Source organism: Cyprinus carpio, chromosome B7 (assembly GCF_018340385.1).
Source record: "Cyprinus carpio isolate SPL01 chromosome B7, ASM1834038v1, whole genome shotgun sequence".
NCBI lineage: Eukaryota > Metazoa > Chordata > Actinopteri > Cypriniformes > Cyprinidae > Cyprinus > Cyprinus carpio.
Genome location: NC_056603.1, coordinates 38,502,888 through 38,516,368, shown reverse-complemented (window position 1 = coordinate 38,516,368; position 13,481 = coordinate 38,502,888). Strand labels below are relative to the sequence as shown.

The 13,481-nt window shown below is 35.7% G+C and overlaps 1 protein-coding gene across 2 annotated transcripts in view; it reads left to right on the top strand.

The window, feature by feature from the left end:
• The window catches only part of LOC109086971 (matrix metalloproteinase-15-like), a 28,624-nt gene that overhangs the window by 1,736 nt on the left and 13,407 nt on the right, over positions 1-13,481 (top strand). Inside the window, exons 2-6 of one of the 2 annotated variants that reach the window (XM_042728545.1) lie at positions 1,778-1,936; positions 8,463-8,611; positions 9,192-9,314; positions 9,407-9,714; positions 11,832-11,993. In XM_042728545.1, coding sequence (XP_042584479.1) covers positions 8,508-8,611; positions 9,192-9,314; positions 9,407-9,714; positions 11,832-11,993 — 697 coding nt within the window. In that variant the 5' untranslated portion in view covers positions 1,778-1,936; positions 8,463-8,507. The remainder of the gene's footprint in view (positions 1-1,777; positions 1,937-8,462; positions 8,612-9,191; positions 9,315-9,406; positions 9,715-11,831; positions 11,994-13,481) is intronic. The other variant, XM_042728544.1, reaches the window with a different exon arrangement.

Here is a 13,481-nt window from a genome sequence, read left to right as displayed (position 1 = left end):
CCAAGCTTTGGGATGTTTTTAGTTTGAAGTGGTTGGAGGTATGAAGAGTTTGTAGTCTGTGTGGTCTGAGGTTTGTTAGCGGTGTGCCACTCCATGTATGCAGTGCTGCAGTGGCACAAACCCTGTCATTGGTGGTCTGGCACTGTGCAAAGAGACTGACAGAAGCCAAAGATCTAAACTGTGTCTCTGAAATTATTATTTTACTCATCAGATTCACAAATCTGGCAGGGAGCCTCAACTTGATCCTTTCAGGAATCTGTTGCCTTCCCAAACATTTACATCAGGCCTGACCCAGATTAACCTGAATGATCAGGAATAACATTAACAATAAAACTAGATGAGCTCCACTGGGCTGGAAGTAACACTGACCTCACATTGGGCAGTTCACACACCCCTGGCTATCATATCGGCTATGCTATCGCCAAGCAACTTTCGGACACTGAAGCCAACTTTTAGAAAAAAAAGAACACTCTTAGAAAAAAAGGTACAAAAGCTGACACTTTTTCAAGGCACACTTTTTAGGTACAAATATGTACCTTTAAGTTACCAATATGCACCGTTTAAGTACAAAGGTGAACCTTTTGGAAAAATGCCCTTTTTTCTGAAGGTATACTTGTACCCTTTGAAGTTCAATTCAGTTTATTCATCTTACAGTGTACCTCTTGAAATATCTGGGCTCCTGCATCACTGTCCTTCTTTAAACTTACAGCTGACCCAAACCCTTTTAGATAGAAGCAGCTTATCTCACAAATGTTGAATGACAGCAGATAGGCCTGCACATGCCACAGTGGTAGATGGATTGTTGGGGGATTATGTGTTAAAGCTGTACGTCCCACTGATTTGAGTGTGTGGTGAGACAACTGTGGGGACAAGGTCTTAAATGCAGTTATAGAAAAGTATAGTATGCATGCATTCCCTTTTCTACAGTATATCAGCTTCAAAGGTTGTGATTATGAAGTTGACCGACCCTCTATCTAGTGCTTAAAGTCTATCTTTTTTATAAAAACATTGTTCTGGATCTCGTTCCATTAATTCATTAAGAATTTAGGATGTTTTCGATGTTCACAATTAAGGACATGAATATTATAGAAACTGGGACTCTTTCAAAATGCATGGACTATTTGTCTTTAGAAGCACAAGAGAACTCAGGAGACGAACTTGTGCTTATCCTTATTCTAACGTTCTTGAATTTGGAGTTTTCTGAATGAGCGACCATGTGCCTGAGGTTCGTTGTTTGCAAAAAACACACCCAAGCTTTCTCCATAAGGGTTTTCCACACAACCTTTCTTTAACAGCCATTCATCATTGTGAGCAAACATATGACACTCCTGCCTGAGAGAGCTTGTGCAGTGAGATCCTCAAGCAATGCCAAGTGTATTACCCTCAAAACCAGTTCAAACTGGTTTTATTTGAATGTATTTTAAAATCTAATTTATCCCTGTGATGGTGAACCTGAATTTTCAGCAGTCTTTTTTTTTGTCCTTCTACTTTTCCTCTTTAAGAGATGTTAAGAGACGTTTAGGACTGCAGGGCTCTCAGGCAGCTGAGGCGCAACAATGAGACTTCTTGTGTTGAGCTGACTGTGTTCAGAGGTGCGGGGAGATAGAGAGACAGGAAGAGCTCATGGAGCAGGGAGAGGAGGGGGTTTATGAGGACTGTATTTCATGGAGCAGACTGTATCACTTCCTGCAACCTTATCTCTATCCTGCATTTAACCCTTGGAGTCGTGCTTATCCATTATGTTTTTTTATCCGCCCTCTATATCCATGGAATGTAGCATCATTGTGATTTCCAACAAACTCGTGGTGAGCTGTTTGTGTGGGGTCTGGGCTGCCTCACTTTGACTGAGAGGGATAATGAGATGTGATTGGACCGTGGAGCCGCATTAACTGCTAATTGTGTCCATGTCTCAGTGGATGACTTGTACTTCTGACTGGTAGGTCTATTTCCTCTCTTATTAAGAACCAGGGCCACATGCACCAGCTCAATTACTGCACGGTCATGAGGGGATTGAGCCAGATTCACTAGGCCTGTCTTGCTGTCTACTGTACATAGGCAGCTGCTTTATAAACACAGAAATGGACCATCATTTGTGATTGACTTGAAACGCTCTTTAGGCAGCAACTCTGAATGCTGCACAAATAATGCTCCTAATGTGAAGCATGAAGCAGATGCGAAAATTGATGGAAAATCCAATGGAGTTTGGTGCATGTTGCCCTAAAAAAACAAACACATTTGGTAAAATAGAGAATTTGACAGAACTTTTTAAAGAATTCTTTTTAGTATTTAATGAAATATATTTATAAAAATGACACTGTAATTTGACAACATCTGCCTCAGTGCATCAGGCATTGTCCTCTCAGTGGAGGATACCTGCGATGCTGATAAATTAAAAATCAAATTATATTAAATTAATTAATTGAATTTTGATATTATTGTCAATATTAAAATAATATTTTTTATAAAACAGTAAAAAATAGTAATAAATGCTTTAAATAATCTTATATAATCAATGTTGTTTTAGACTCTTTTTTCTTTTTAGATACTATATTTTTAATATTATAAATTATTTAAATTTTATATTTTCCATTTTAATTCTAAATTTTTTGTATGTCTTGTGTTTGTGATTTTGTAATTTTCTTTTAGTACTTTTAATGTCTGTGAAGTTTTTATTTTATTTTTTTGTACAAAATTTTTAGTACATCAAGCAAACTAAATTAAAATGAGAAATGTTGATGAAAAAACCCCGTTTTATTTATTTTTCATTTTACTGTAGCCCAGTTATATTGTTTATTTTATTTCAAGTATCTACTGAATTTTTGTGGTTATAACTGTTTACTACTTTTAGTTCAGCATGCACAATTAAATATTCTATATCGGCCTATACTGTATGTGTTCAATATGAACCAACATGTAAAAAAAAAAAAAAAAAAAAAAAAAAAAAAAAACACTAATACTCTGATAACTGATATACAGGTATGCTGTGCATCCCTATTTAAAATGTCTTTTGGTGATACTTCCACCTCTTTCCGAGAACTTCTTATTTGATTGTCTATTTAATTTAGTTTGGCGTTGCTGTTCTCATTGATTAAGGTTATTGATTTACACCGCTGGAAAATGAAACTGACAGCTGATTGATGTGCTTTGTCCTTTGACCTTGCTTTGAGTCTCATTACCCAGCTGCCTGCCATTAAAGATATATAGCCTTAAAATATTTTTAAAATCTATTTATTGTATTTTCTGCAGTGACAGAGCTCCCCGTGGCCCAGTAGATTGGTTGTGCAGAGCTGAGAGTGAAGACAACATGGAGTTTAAATGAAATTTGTCATTGCATTATTCCCCAAAGCAGTTACCTGAGATATCAGAGCCAGAATCACATCTGAAATGCCAAAAGCCCAGTCTGCCTTAACTTATTTCACTCCTCCCCTCCTCCATCATGTTCTGTTTTCCTGTCTTCCTCTTAATCTTTTTCACTTGATCTGGTTCGCTCGATCCCTCTTCCCTCTCACTTAATGACCAAAAAATGGCACGCACCCAAAGCTCAGGAATAATAGCGCTCTCTAGTCGTTAGATTCTTGGCTGACATTGTTCTGGACACACAAACGCTCTCTCACACACTGAACCCAAGTCTTTTCACGATGCGCTGTGAATCACAGGTTCCTGGAGGACGTGCTGTTGGCAGCAGCTCTCAAGGTCCCATTGAGCCAGCGCTGGCACAGGGGCTGATGGGAGAGAAGGATGGCTCTCCTTGCCTCGGTTCTCTGCAAAGCCTTACTCTGTATGCATGACATGGGATGTTGTGGTGGTGGAATGGATGCGGAAACACTTTAGATGCTATAAAAGCAGGTCTTCGTTAATTTCATCTGTTTCGACGGCCGGCAACAAATGATTCCAGGTGCCCTTGACCTAAAGAAGGAGCATAAAGCATGAAAGCAAGAGTATTGTTGTCCTTTATGAGCCAGTAAGCAGAACACTAGGGTAATGTCTTTCTCTAGTAGGAGTACACACACCTCCCACCTCCCGCCTGCTAAAAGCCCCAGGGCTCCGAGTGACTGAAAGCGAGGCAGTCTTATCTGTGGGGGTAAGGTGTGTCCTGCCCTGCACAGCCCTTTGGCACTTCCCTCTCTCACAGCCTCATGGGAGACACAAAGAGGATTGTGTTCAGGGAGAGTAAGAAAGCTGGGACTGTTGGATTTGGTGTGGAAATACATGAGTAGTTGACAAATGATATGGAAATGACACTTTTTATGTCTTAATTGTAAATGATTGTGGAAAAACTGTAGATTTTAAATGCTGTAAGTGGCCGCTAAAAGTATACATTTTTCGAAGAAAACACTGTGATTGTACAACCAAAAGGTACACTGTAAAAAATTACTGTGATTTTAACAGTAAAATACTGTAAAAAATCTACAGTAAAAACCTGTTAAATGGTTAACGGTAAGTTCCTGTAAAATTTACAGGAAAAAACACTGACGTTCCCAGAATTCTTCTTAGTTTTTTTCTTAGCAGTTATGTTTATTAGGTTTGTATGTTACATATAATGTTGTTAAATTAATGTTTATTGCATATTTCAGTTTAATGTGTCTCACCATGATGGTGTTTAGTGCTTGTGTGAATGACGCTGTGCTTCTATATGTGTTATTATTTAAAAGCTGCTTGTGATGAGCTTTGGTTCATCATGTGACTTTCTCGTCACCACCTGCATTTGGTGGTTATCAGTGTATTTCAAAGGTACAAAACAGATTCAATACTTCAGTAGGTTGGTATATTAACATTATATCAGTTAATGAAATCACGGTATTTAACTGTAAATTAAAGTTAAAACCGTAAAACCTAAAATGCGGTTAACGTATTTTTATGGTAAATTTCTGGCAACCTCAGCTGCCGTTTTTTTACCGTAAATTTTATGGATTTATTTTACAGTGTACTATCGTGATGCTAGAGTTGTTATTATTTGCTAGAGTATTACTAAATAGTTTTTAGGGTAGATGCTAGTTGCTAGGTGGTTGTTTACTGGCCCAAGTTCAAAGAGCCTATGCCTAAATCTCTTTTATTGTGGTTATTACATCAAGTCCTTTTGTGCTATTTTTTCCTGATAGAAATTGTAATTGCAATTTAAAGTGCGTGTGTCTGTGTGCGTGCATGTTTTAACCCCTTAACTGTCACCGTCCCACCTGTGGGACGCTTGGCACTCTTTTTTTTGTTGTCCTTTTTCTCTATAAAATCTTTTAGTAATCATAATAAATTATATATCATTTGAAAGCTTAGAAGCCCAAGATTCATCCTGTGAAAACCATTTTGAAATCGGACATTGCGTTACCATGGACATGGTACTTTAAAATCTTATGGCGGTCTCCTCCCCCTTAGTGGGCAGTGTCAAGTTTCATATTACAAAATGCATTACGGTCTTTTAGAATCAAAACTTTTTTATAATCTTGGCAACAAAAATATCATTGGAAAGGTCTGAGTCTCAGGATTCCATATTTGGTGGTTATTTTGAGTAGTGAAGTAAAATTGACAGAGAAATCTAGGGAAAAATTCATTAAACAAAATTCAAAGGAGTTTTGATGGCACAAAATTTCTTAGACTTCTTAGAACTTTAAAAATAAAATCTCAAATTAAACACAAACAATTTCATATCAACTTCAAATTTGGAACATAACTTATTTAGACACAAGGCTTAAATTTTATACCAATTTTAGAGTAAAACCTGTTATGTAAAATATTTATAATAAATAAATTAAAATAAAATTAATATAGCGCATATTATTTACAGTACATTTAAACTTCTATAACTTTTTGATACTTTAATTTTTTGAAAAAATTCCACTTTAGCCAAAATCTGCTAATTTTCTTCTTTAAAAAGAGACCAACCATAGGTCTATATTCCAAAGTGTTCATAAAATACAACAATTTAAGTTTGGATAGTGCACTTTAATGCCTATTTAAAAAAATACGACTTTTACAAAAAACCAATTAAGTAGTGCTGCTTAATACCAATACGACTTTTATTAAATACCAATATGATTTTGTAGTAATAATAATAATAATAATAATAATAACAATTATAACAATAATAATAATGACAATAATAATGATATTTACTTATGTCATTACTATGAAATAAGACAAAATAAAATGTTTATTTGCTAAATAAAGCAAAATGAGAAATATTATTATTGTAATATTTATTGTAAATAAAAAGGAATTTAGGGAAAATAATATTTTCACTTTACGGTATGACTGTAAAATTACAGCTGTCTTAATTTCTTCTTATTCAAACTTTAAAACTTTATTTTGGCAAAAAAAAAAAAAAAAAAAAATGATAATCACACTAAGCCATATTGCAATTTTGGTCCATATTTGTGTGGGATTTTCACATATTGTATCATTTAACAAACAAGAATTGTTGGTCTGATGACTTAGAAAAAGTAATAAAACAAGCCGCAGAATTTAAAGCATCATTTGTTCTAAAAACAGATTTAAGTACATAGAAATAGTGATGCATGCTATTGCTAGGGTATAGTCACTTTTTTTTCCCAGAACAGGGCAAGCTATTCAACTGTTAGACTGTTAATCGGCTGCCTTCACAACACATAAGGGCACAAAGGCCTGTGTTTTCTGTGGCTGTGGAAAGTAGAGATCCAGACCAGGCAACTGTGTGACAGGCCCTGGTTACAGAGTTGGAAGAGAAGGGGACGTTATAAAAGTAGTGACCCCTTAACCCCTTGAGTCCATTGGGAGGAACACATTAGCCTTCTGATAATTAATACCAGTTGAAAAACAGCTCTGTAAAGTCATGAACACAAATCCAAGCAATTAATTCTGTTTTGCTTTTAGTATTGCATTTGTTCTCAGTTATGATCAGGTTTTCAGACGTTTCTCTTTAGAAAAACATATAATAGAAACAAATGACACAATTGTTAGAGTAAGAGTATAGCTATAAAATGTATCATTACTCACATCAGTAAGTATTTGATGAGAAGGTTACATTTGTAGATAATGGTGATATTGAACAATTTGTGATATTATTCATACTTTTTGAAACTCTCCAGATTAAACTGTGAAGCAAGACATTTCTCCATCTGCTCTCCATTTGATCTTATTACTGTCTAGGAGAGACAACTGATATAGTAAATTGGTCTGGTTTTCTATTCTGGCTGGTTTAGGACCAGGGTTATTATATTTAACTAAAACTAAAACCCATTTAAAAACTTTAAACTTGAACTAAAACTTAAAACTTGAATTAAATTAAATGTTAACTGAAATAAAATATATTCAATTTATTTTATTTCAGCTAGTTTCAAAGGCAAAATAAAATAAAAAGCACATTTATTAAAGCTAAAAATAAAATAAAAACTAAAATAGTATCTCAGTGATACTATAATAACACTGTGAAGGACAGCCTGTTTACTGTTGCCACAGGGTGGGTTTAATAATGAGGCAGTTTAATTACATAATTTGTGCTGATTACCTGTCTAATGATGATTAGCAGTAGGTGTAACCACATTTAATACAAATCAAAGCATCATGTCCAGCTTTCATCCCCTTTAATGGACCCTCTGGCCTTTTGGATTCGCCCACTGTATCCAACGCGAGAGCCAGATGGGATTGGAGCTGTGCCTCCATGCATGTCTGTGCCCTGAGGAAAGTCCCCCAGCAGTGAGGGAAGAGTGGCTGCTTCTCAAACCTCATAAATTGGCCTGCCCTGCTGGTGCCGTCACCCCTCAATCTGTGTTCACATCCGCCTCAAGTGTTCTCACACAGTCTGTACCAGTATTAGGTGTCGCTTATAACAGGTGTGACACTCTTTCAGTCTCTGACAATATCTTCTTTCTCCTCCATTCTCATGGCAGTGACAGACAGATGTTTTTTGAATTGCTGTGGCATTAAAGGGGTCATGTAATTATTCCAAAAATTGAAGGGTCCTGTTTTACACAGATCATTTAAGACATCTATGTAAACACTAGAAATGAATGATACAGTGTTATCTCCTTTTTAATAATCTTTTGAGTTCTGGAAGTTCCATTCATATCAGTTTTCATACTCTAAACTCTTTCAAATAGGAATGCTAATTTTCAGGATTTTTTTTTTTTAATTTATTAAATATTCCTTGCATTAATATTGCAGAATATGGGAGACTACAAATTACTTTTTCAAATAAATAAATACATATTTTCAGTCCACCAAATTTGGATACATTTTAACTTTGAATTTAATATGCAGTGTATGTTTGCAATTACTGTTAATAACATGCATAACATGCAAAAAAAACAAAAAAAACAAAACAAGTACGACTCTTTCTACATTAAGGCTTCACTTTGTGGATTGTGAAATATTAATATAAATGTTGACAGGATTATTAATGACAATAACCATGAACATCCCTGATCACAAAAGGTCAATTAGATTTCAAAATTAGATTTCTAATGAGATCACTTCTGTCTGTGTTTTTGTCTCAGTCATGGCTGCGGCAGTACGGCTACCTCCCGCAGGCCAGCAAGCAGATGTCCACCATGCGCTCGGCTCAAATCCTGTCGAACGCCATCAGCGACATGCAGCGCTTTTATGGGCTGGAGATCACTGGAGTGTTGGACCCCGCCACCATCGAGTAGGACACTCACTCCACCACATGATCTTAATGTATCAGCTACACTGTTAGAGCTACTACTAATTCCACCTCAGCTCATCTTTATCAAACTATTTCTTTTTCACGAAGCACTTACATCCTGTTAAACATGTAACTGAACAGAAAAATAAAGGTCACCTTACAGAGAAGGAGAACCTTAAAGAAATATTACAGGTTATATAATGTCTATAGGTGGATGATCCTGTGGTCATTCAATATCAGTGGTAACTTTTTTTTTTTTTTAAAAGCTGGTTATGACATGAGTTTGATTGTAAATTTCCATAAAGGTTTAACAGGTGATTCTATTGCACCAATCTATGATAACACAATACTAACACACAACACATAATGTTGAAGTATTTCTGTTAGTTTCAAAACAGGGTGATAGTTGCCTATTTAAAGGAATAGTTCACCCAAAAATTTTAATTGGCTGAAAATGTACAGTGGTGGATATAAAGAGGCCTCCATTTGTTCAGCTTTCTTAACATGCCTTTATTTTGTACATGCCTATTAAAGAAGTTTCTTTTGTACACTAAGCCCTCATCTGTTTCTTTCTTTTTAGATCCATGAAGAGACCCCGCTGTGGTGTCCCAGACAAGTTTGGGGGTCAGATCAAGACCAATGTACGACGGAAACGTTATGCACTCACTGGCCATAAGTGGGACAAGAACCACATAACTTTCAGGTGGGTTTGGATCTGACTCTTCAGTCCACATTATTCTAGTGATTTTGATTGTAATTGTAACACTGTTCTTCTTGTGTCTGCCATGGCTGTAGTATTCAGAACTACACGCCCAAGATCGGGGAGTACAACTCATATGAGGCCATCCGACGGGCCTTCAAAGTGTGGGAGAAAGTGACGCCGCTGACGTTTGATGAGATCCCTTTCCATGAGGTCAAATACGGTCGTCGGAAGGAACCTGATATTATGATCTTCTTCGCGTCTGGTTTTCATGGTGACAGTTCCCCGTTTGACGGAGAGGGGGGCTTTCTGGCACATGCTTACTTCCCTGGTCCCGGGATGGGTGGAGATACTCACTTTGACTCAGACGAGCCTTGGACCATTGGTTCAGAAAACCTACAAGGTGGGTCAAAAGGACTCATTTAGGTTTTATATTGTGTAATATCTAATATGCATATATGTAAAATTACGTTGGTGCACTGACACTAATTTTTTTTTTTTTTTTAAAGAATTCTCTTATGTTCACCAAGGCTGCATTTATTTGATCAAAAATACAGTAGAATAGGAATATTGTGAAATATTGATAAAATCTAAAAGTTTGATTTTTTTTTTTTTATTATAAAAAAAAACAGAATGCCGTTTCATCATTCGAAGGGGTACAGATGGTGTGAATAAACATAAAAAAACTAAGCTGACAGACGCTGAAGAGAGATTCCTTGAAAGTCAGCTTGGTGTATTACGGTCTTAAGATGGGAAGTCGCAGTAATACGGCTCCTGATTTTGAAAGTAACTTGGAAAGACCTCTATGTCTATAAAAGGGTTTAAGGTTAATCATGGGATGTCTAGTTTTTCAAACGCTTCAATGAATCATTACAACATGTCACATTTGATTGATTACCGACACACTGACTGCAACATTCACTGAGGAAACACGTAATGCATCTTCAAAAGGAATCTTTTCCAGAGTCTATTTCCATAGTTTTGTAACGTCTGGCTACAGGATCATCATTGTTAGCAACAGTTGAAGTCTCGGTCACAATGACACAGCTGTTAGGAGAGATGTCTCCTATTGCTCTGAAGTTGCATCTTTTAACAGTCGTGTCTCTCACACAAGAGCAGCTTTGAATGATGAGTGCGTTTGTCTGTGAAAGCCGTCATTGATTGAACTGTCGGAAAGCATTAGGACAGCAAGTTCAGTACTTCTCTTATCTGCACACTTATTAGCCCTAATGATGTTGCCTCTCTGAAAAAAAAAACCCTGAACAAGCAACATTACTGTCTGATGACTTCAGACGTTCTGCATGGATGGTTTGGATTGTCCACACTAGATAATAATGGATATCTTCAGTATTAAAAGGAAGCAGTCAATAATTTTTCCCCCCTGAAATCAGGATTTAAGAATTGCATAGAGCCATTTACACCCGCAGAGTCACAGATCATTGTGACAGCTGGAAAATGGAGAAAGAACGTGATTAGTGCACCGACTGACTGAGTGCACTATCACTGTGAACATTTCAATAAATCTCTGTAGTGTGCAGATAATTGCAAATGTTCTGCACTGATCCACAAACTACTTTCATATGAATATGTATCGAACTTGCTGTATTTTTTTTTTTATGTACTGCAGATTATGTAATATTAATGAAGGCCGCTTACAGTAAGTCTATTAAAAGTGTACACTTTCACAACTATTTCTTAACACACTTTAGTAGTATGAAAGTGCACTTTTTAAAAGTCAAATCTTAAATTAAGAGTTTTTACCTATTTTACTTCTATAAAGTGATGTATTTAGTGAAACTTCAATGAGGGAAAAATGGTAGGGCAGGACTTGACTGAATTGTTGTAACTGTTCCATACTACCAAACATGATCCATACTAGAGTAAGCAGGAATTTTTGGAACCATTTTCCTTATTGAATCACCTGCCAGCACTCATAGGTCAAAACTTAAGCAGTTTTAGTGACGTCAGCCAAAAAGGAAAGTCATTTCAGTCTCATTTTGATTATAGATCACAAAGACAAACATTTTTCTTTGGAAGAGTGTTCATATATTAACTGTTTAGATCAGGAATATGCATTAAGATAATAAAGAGAGTTCATTTTGATTTCATGCCACTTAAAAGTGCACATCATCTCAGCACTAAGCAAGAACTAACAGCGGGAACCCTTTTCCCAACTCCCCCTAAAACGGTCCACACTCTTCTCTTCACTCATGTGTCCTATTTACCCAGTCATCTAAATATAGCTGCACTTCTTTATCTTCTGCAAGACCAGTAGCGATTTTGTTTAATGTGCGCACTTAACTGCAGCAAATGTAATGTTCTAGTTGATACGCAGTATATCATGTGTCCTTAAGTCAGAGTGCCCTTAAAATGCAGCTGTGATCTCCCAGAGCGAATGAAGATTAATAAGCTGTTGTATCAGACATTCTTTACTAGTGACCTCAGTAAATCAGCTCATTGCTGACCGTCAGATCTCTCTAATACCACAGCCTGTGATATTTAATATGTGTCTCCCCTTAGGCAATGATCTGTTCCTGGTAGCCGTACATGAGCTGGGCCATGCCCTTGGACTGGAACACTCCAATAATCCTTTGGCTATTATGGCTCCTTTCTACCAGTGGATGGACACCGAGAACTTTGAGCTGCCTGAAGATGATCTCCGTGGGGTCCAGCAGATTTACGGTAACCTGATGATTGTGATGTCTTAAACATGGCATTTCTGATTTTGCAGCATATTGTCTCTGATCTATGGAAGCAGATTTCAACCTTGGAATAATAATAATAATAATAATAATAATAATAATAATAATAATTCAGACTTTTTGTCTCACAATTCTGACTTTTTCTTGCAATTCTGAATTTCTATCTCAAATTCTGAATATTTCATGAAAATCTGCAAGGTACAAACGTGAAATTCTGAGAATAAAAGTCAGCTATGTGAGGTTAAAAAAATTAAATTGCGATATGTCCAAGTAATTTTTTGTATTTCTTGGTGGAAACAAGCTGTATTTTTTAGAATTGCAAGTTTATACCTCACAATTCAGTACATTTTCCCCCTCAAATCTGACTCGTATAAACTTGCAAAATTACATTAAAAAATTAAATAAAATCTAAATGCAAATCTGAATTGTGAGAAATAAAAATTGTGATGGGGAAAAAGTCAATTAAGAGAGAAGTCAAATACTGTTTTTTTAATATCATTTTTTGTTTGTTATTTTTGTTATAATTGCAAGTTTATAAGTTCATAAGATTTTGTACAAGTCAGAATTGTGAAAATAAGCATTCATACTGTGTGCAGTTTAAAACAGAATAAGTGTTTAGTTGAAGTTATTGCATAGCGGTCAGTGCATTAATCAATGTGCAACATTTGTTCAGGTCTGGTGCCTTTAATTTTCTGGATCCTGTTATGTGTTGTTCTCCTTATCATCTGCCTGTGAGTAAGAAGTGCAGAAAATGTTTATAGGCACTTTATACATTTAGATAGCTGTTAGTTTCCTGGTTCAGAAACATGTTGTGTTGTAAAAGTTTGTTGGTTTGTTTACAGTAAGTCGTTTAAGTGCTATTCAAGCTTATGGTGTAAGGTTTCTAATATTTGTTTTTGCGTTAAGCTGGTTTAGTTTGCATTTGACCAGGTCATGTTTCTTTGAAACTTTGTAGTCTTTGTGGACTCTAGTAATGTTTGTTTTAGCTTTGCATGAGGGAGTTTCAGCTGTGGGGAGAACTGCATGCATCATTCCCACTTTAGAAGAAAGTTATTTTGGTTATCTCATGGCAAATTCATAAATCATTTAACTTATTTTTGGAGTTTGCGAAGGCCAGCATCACTATTATTGCTAATGCATTACAAATTTAAGAAAATATTTTCTATTTTGGCTTACAAAAAAATTAAACCTTGTTTTAGGACCATTAGGATTTAAAGTTTTGTAACATTTGTTTTCATGACAAATAAGCAATTTTTTTTTTTCCTCCAAAATCTCATTATTGTAACAGTTACTATTTTTTCCATATTGATTCTCATTGTTGTCTCTCTAACGCATTGAATTAATTAATGACTGTAATACTGTAAGATTTTTTATTTAAATCTAAATAAAGGCAGTACAACAAATACCTCCATGTTGTTTAAAAATGGTAGAAATAATGGTAAAAATATTGGTAGAAATATCAATTTAC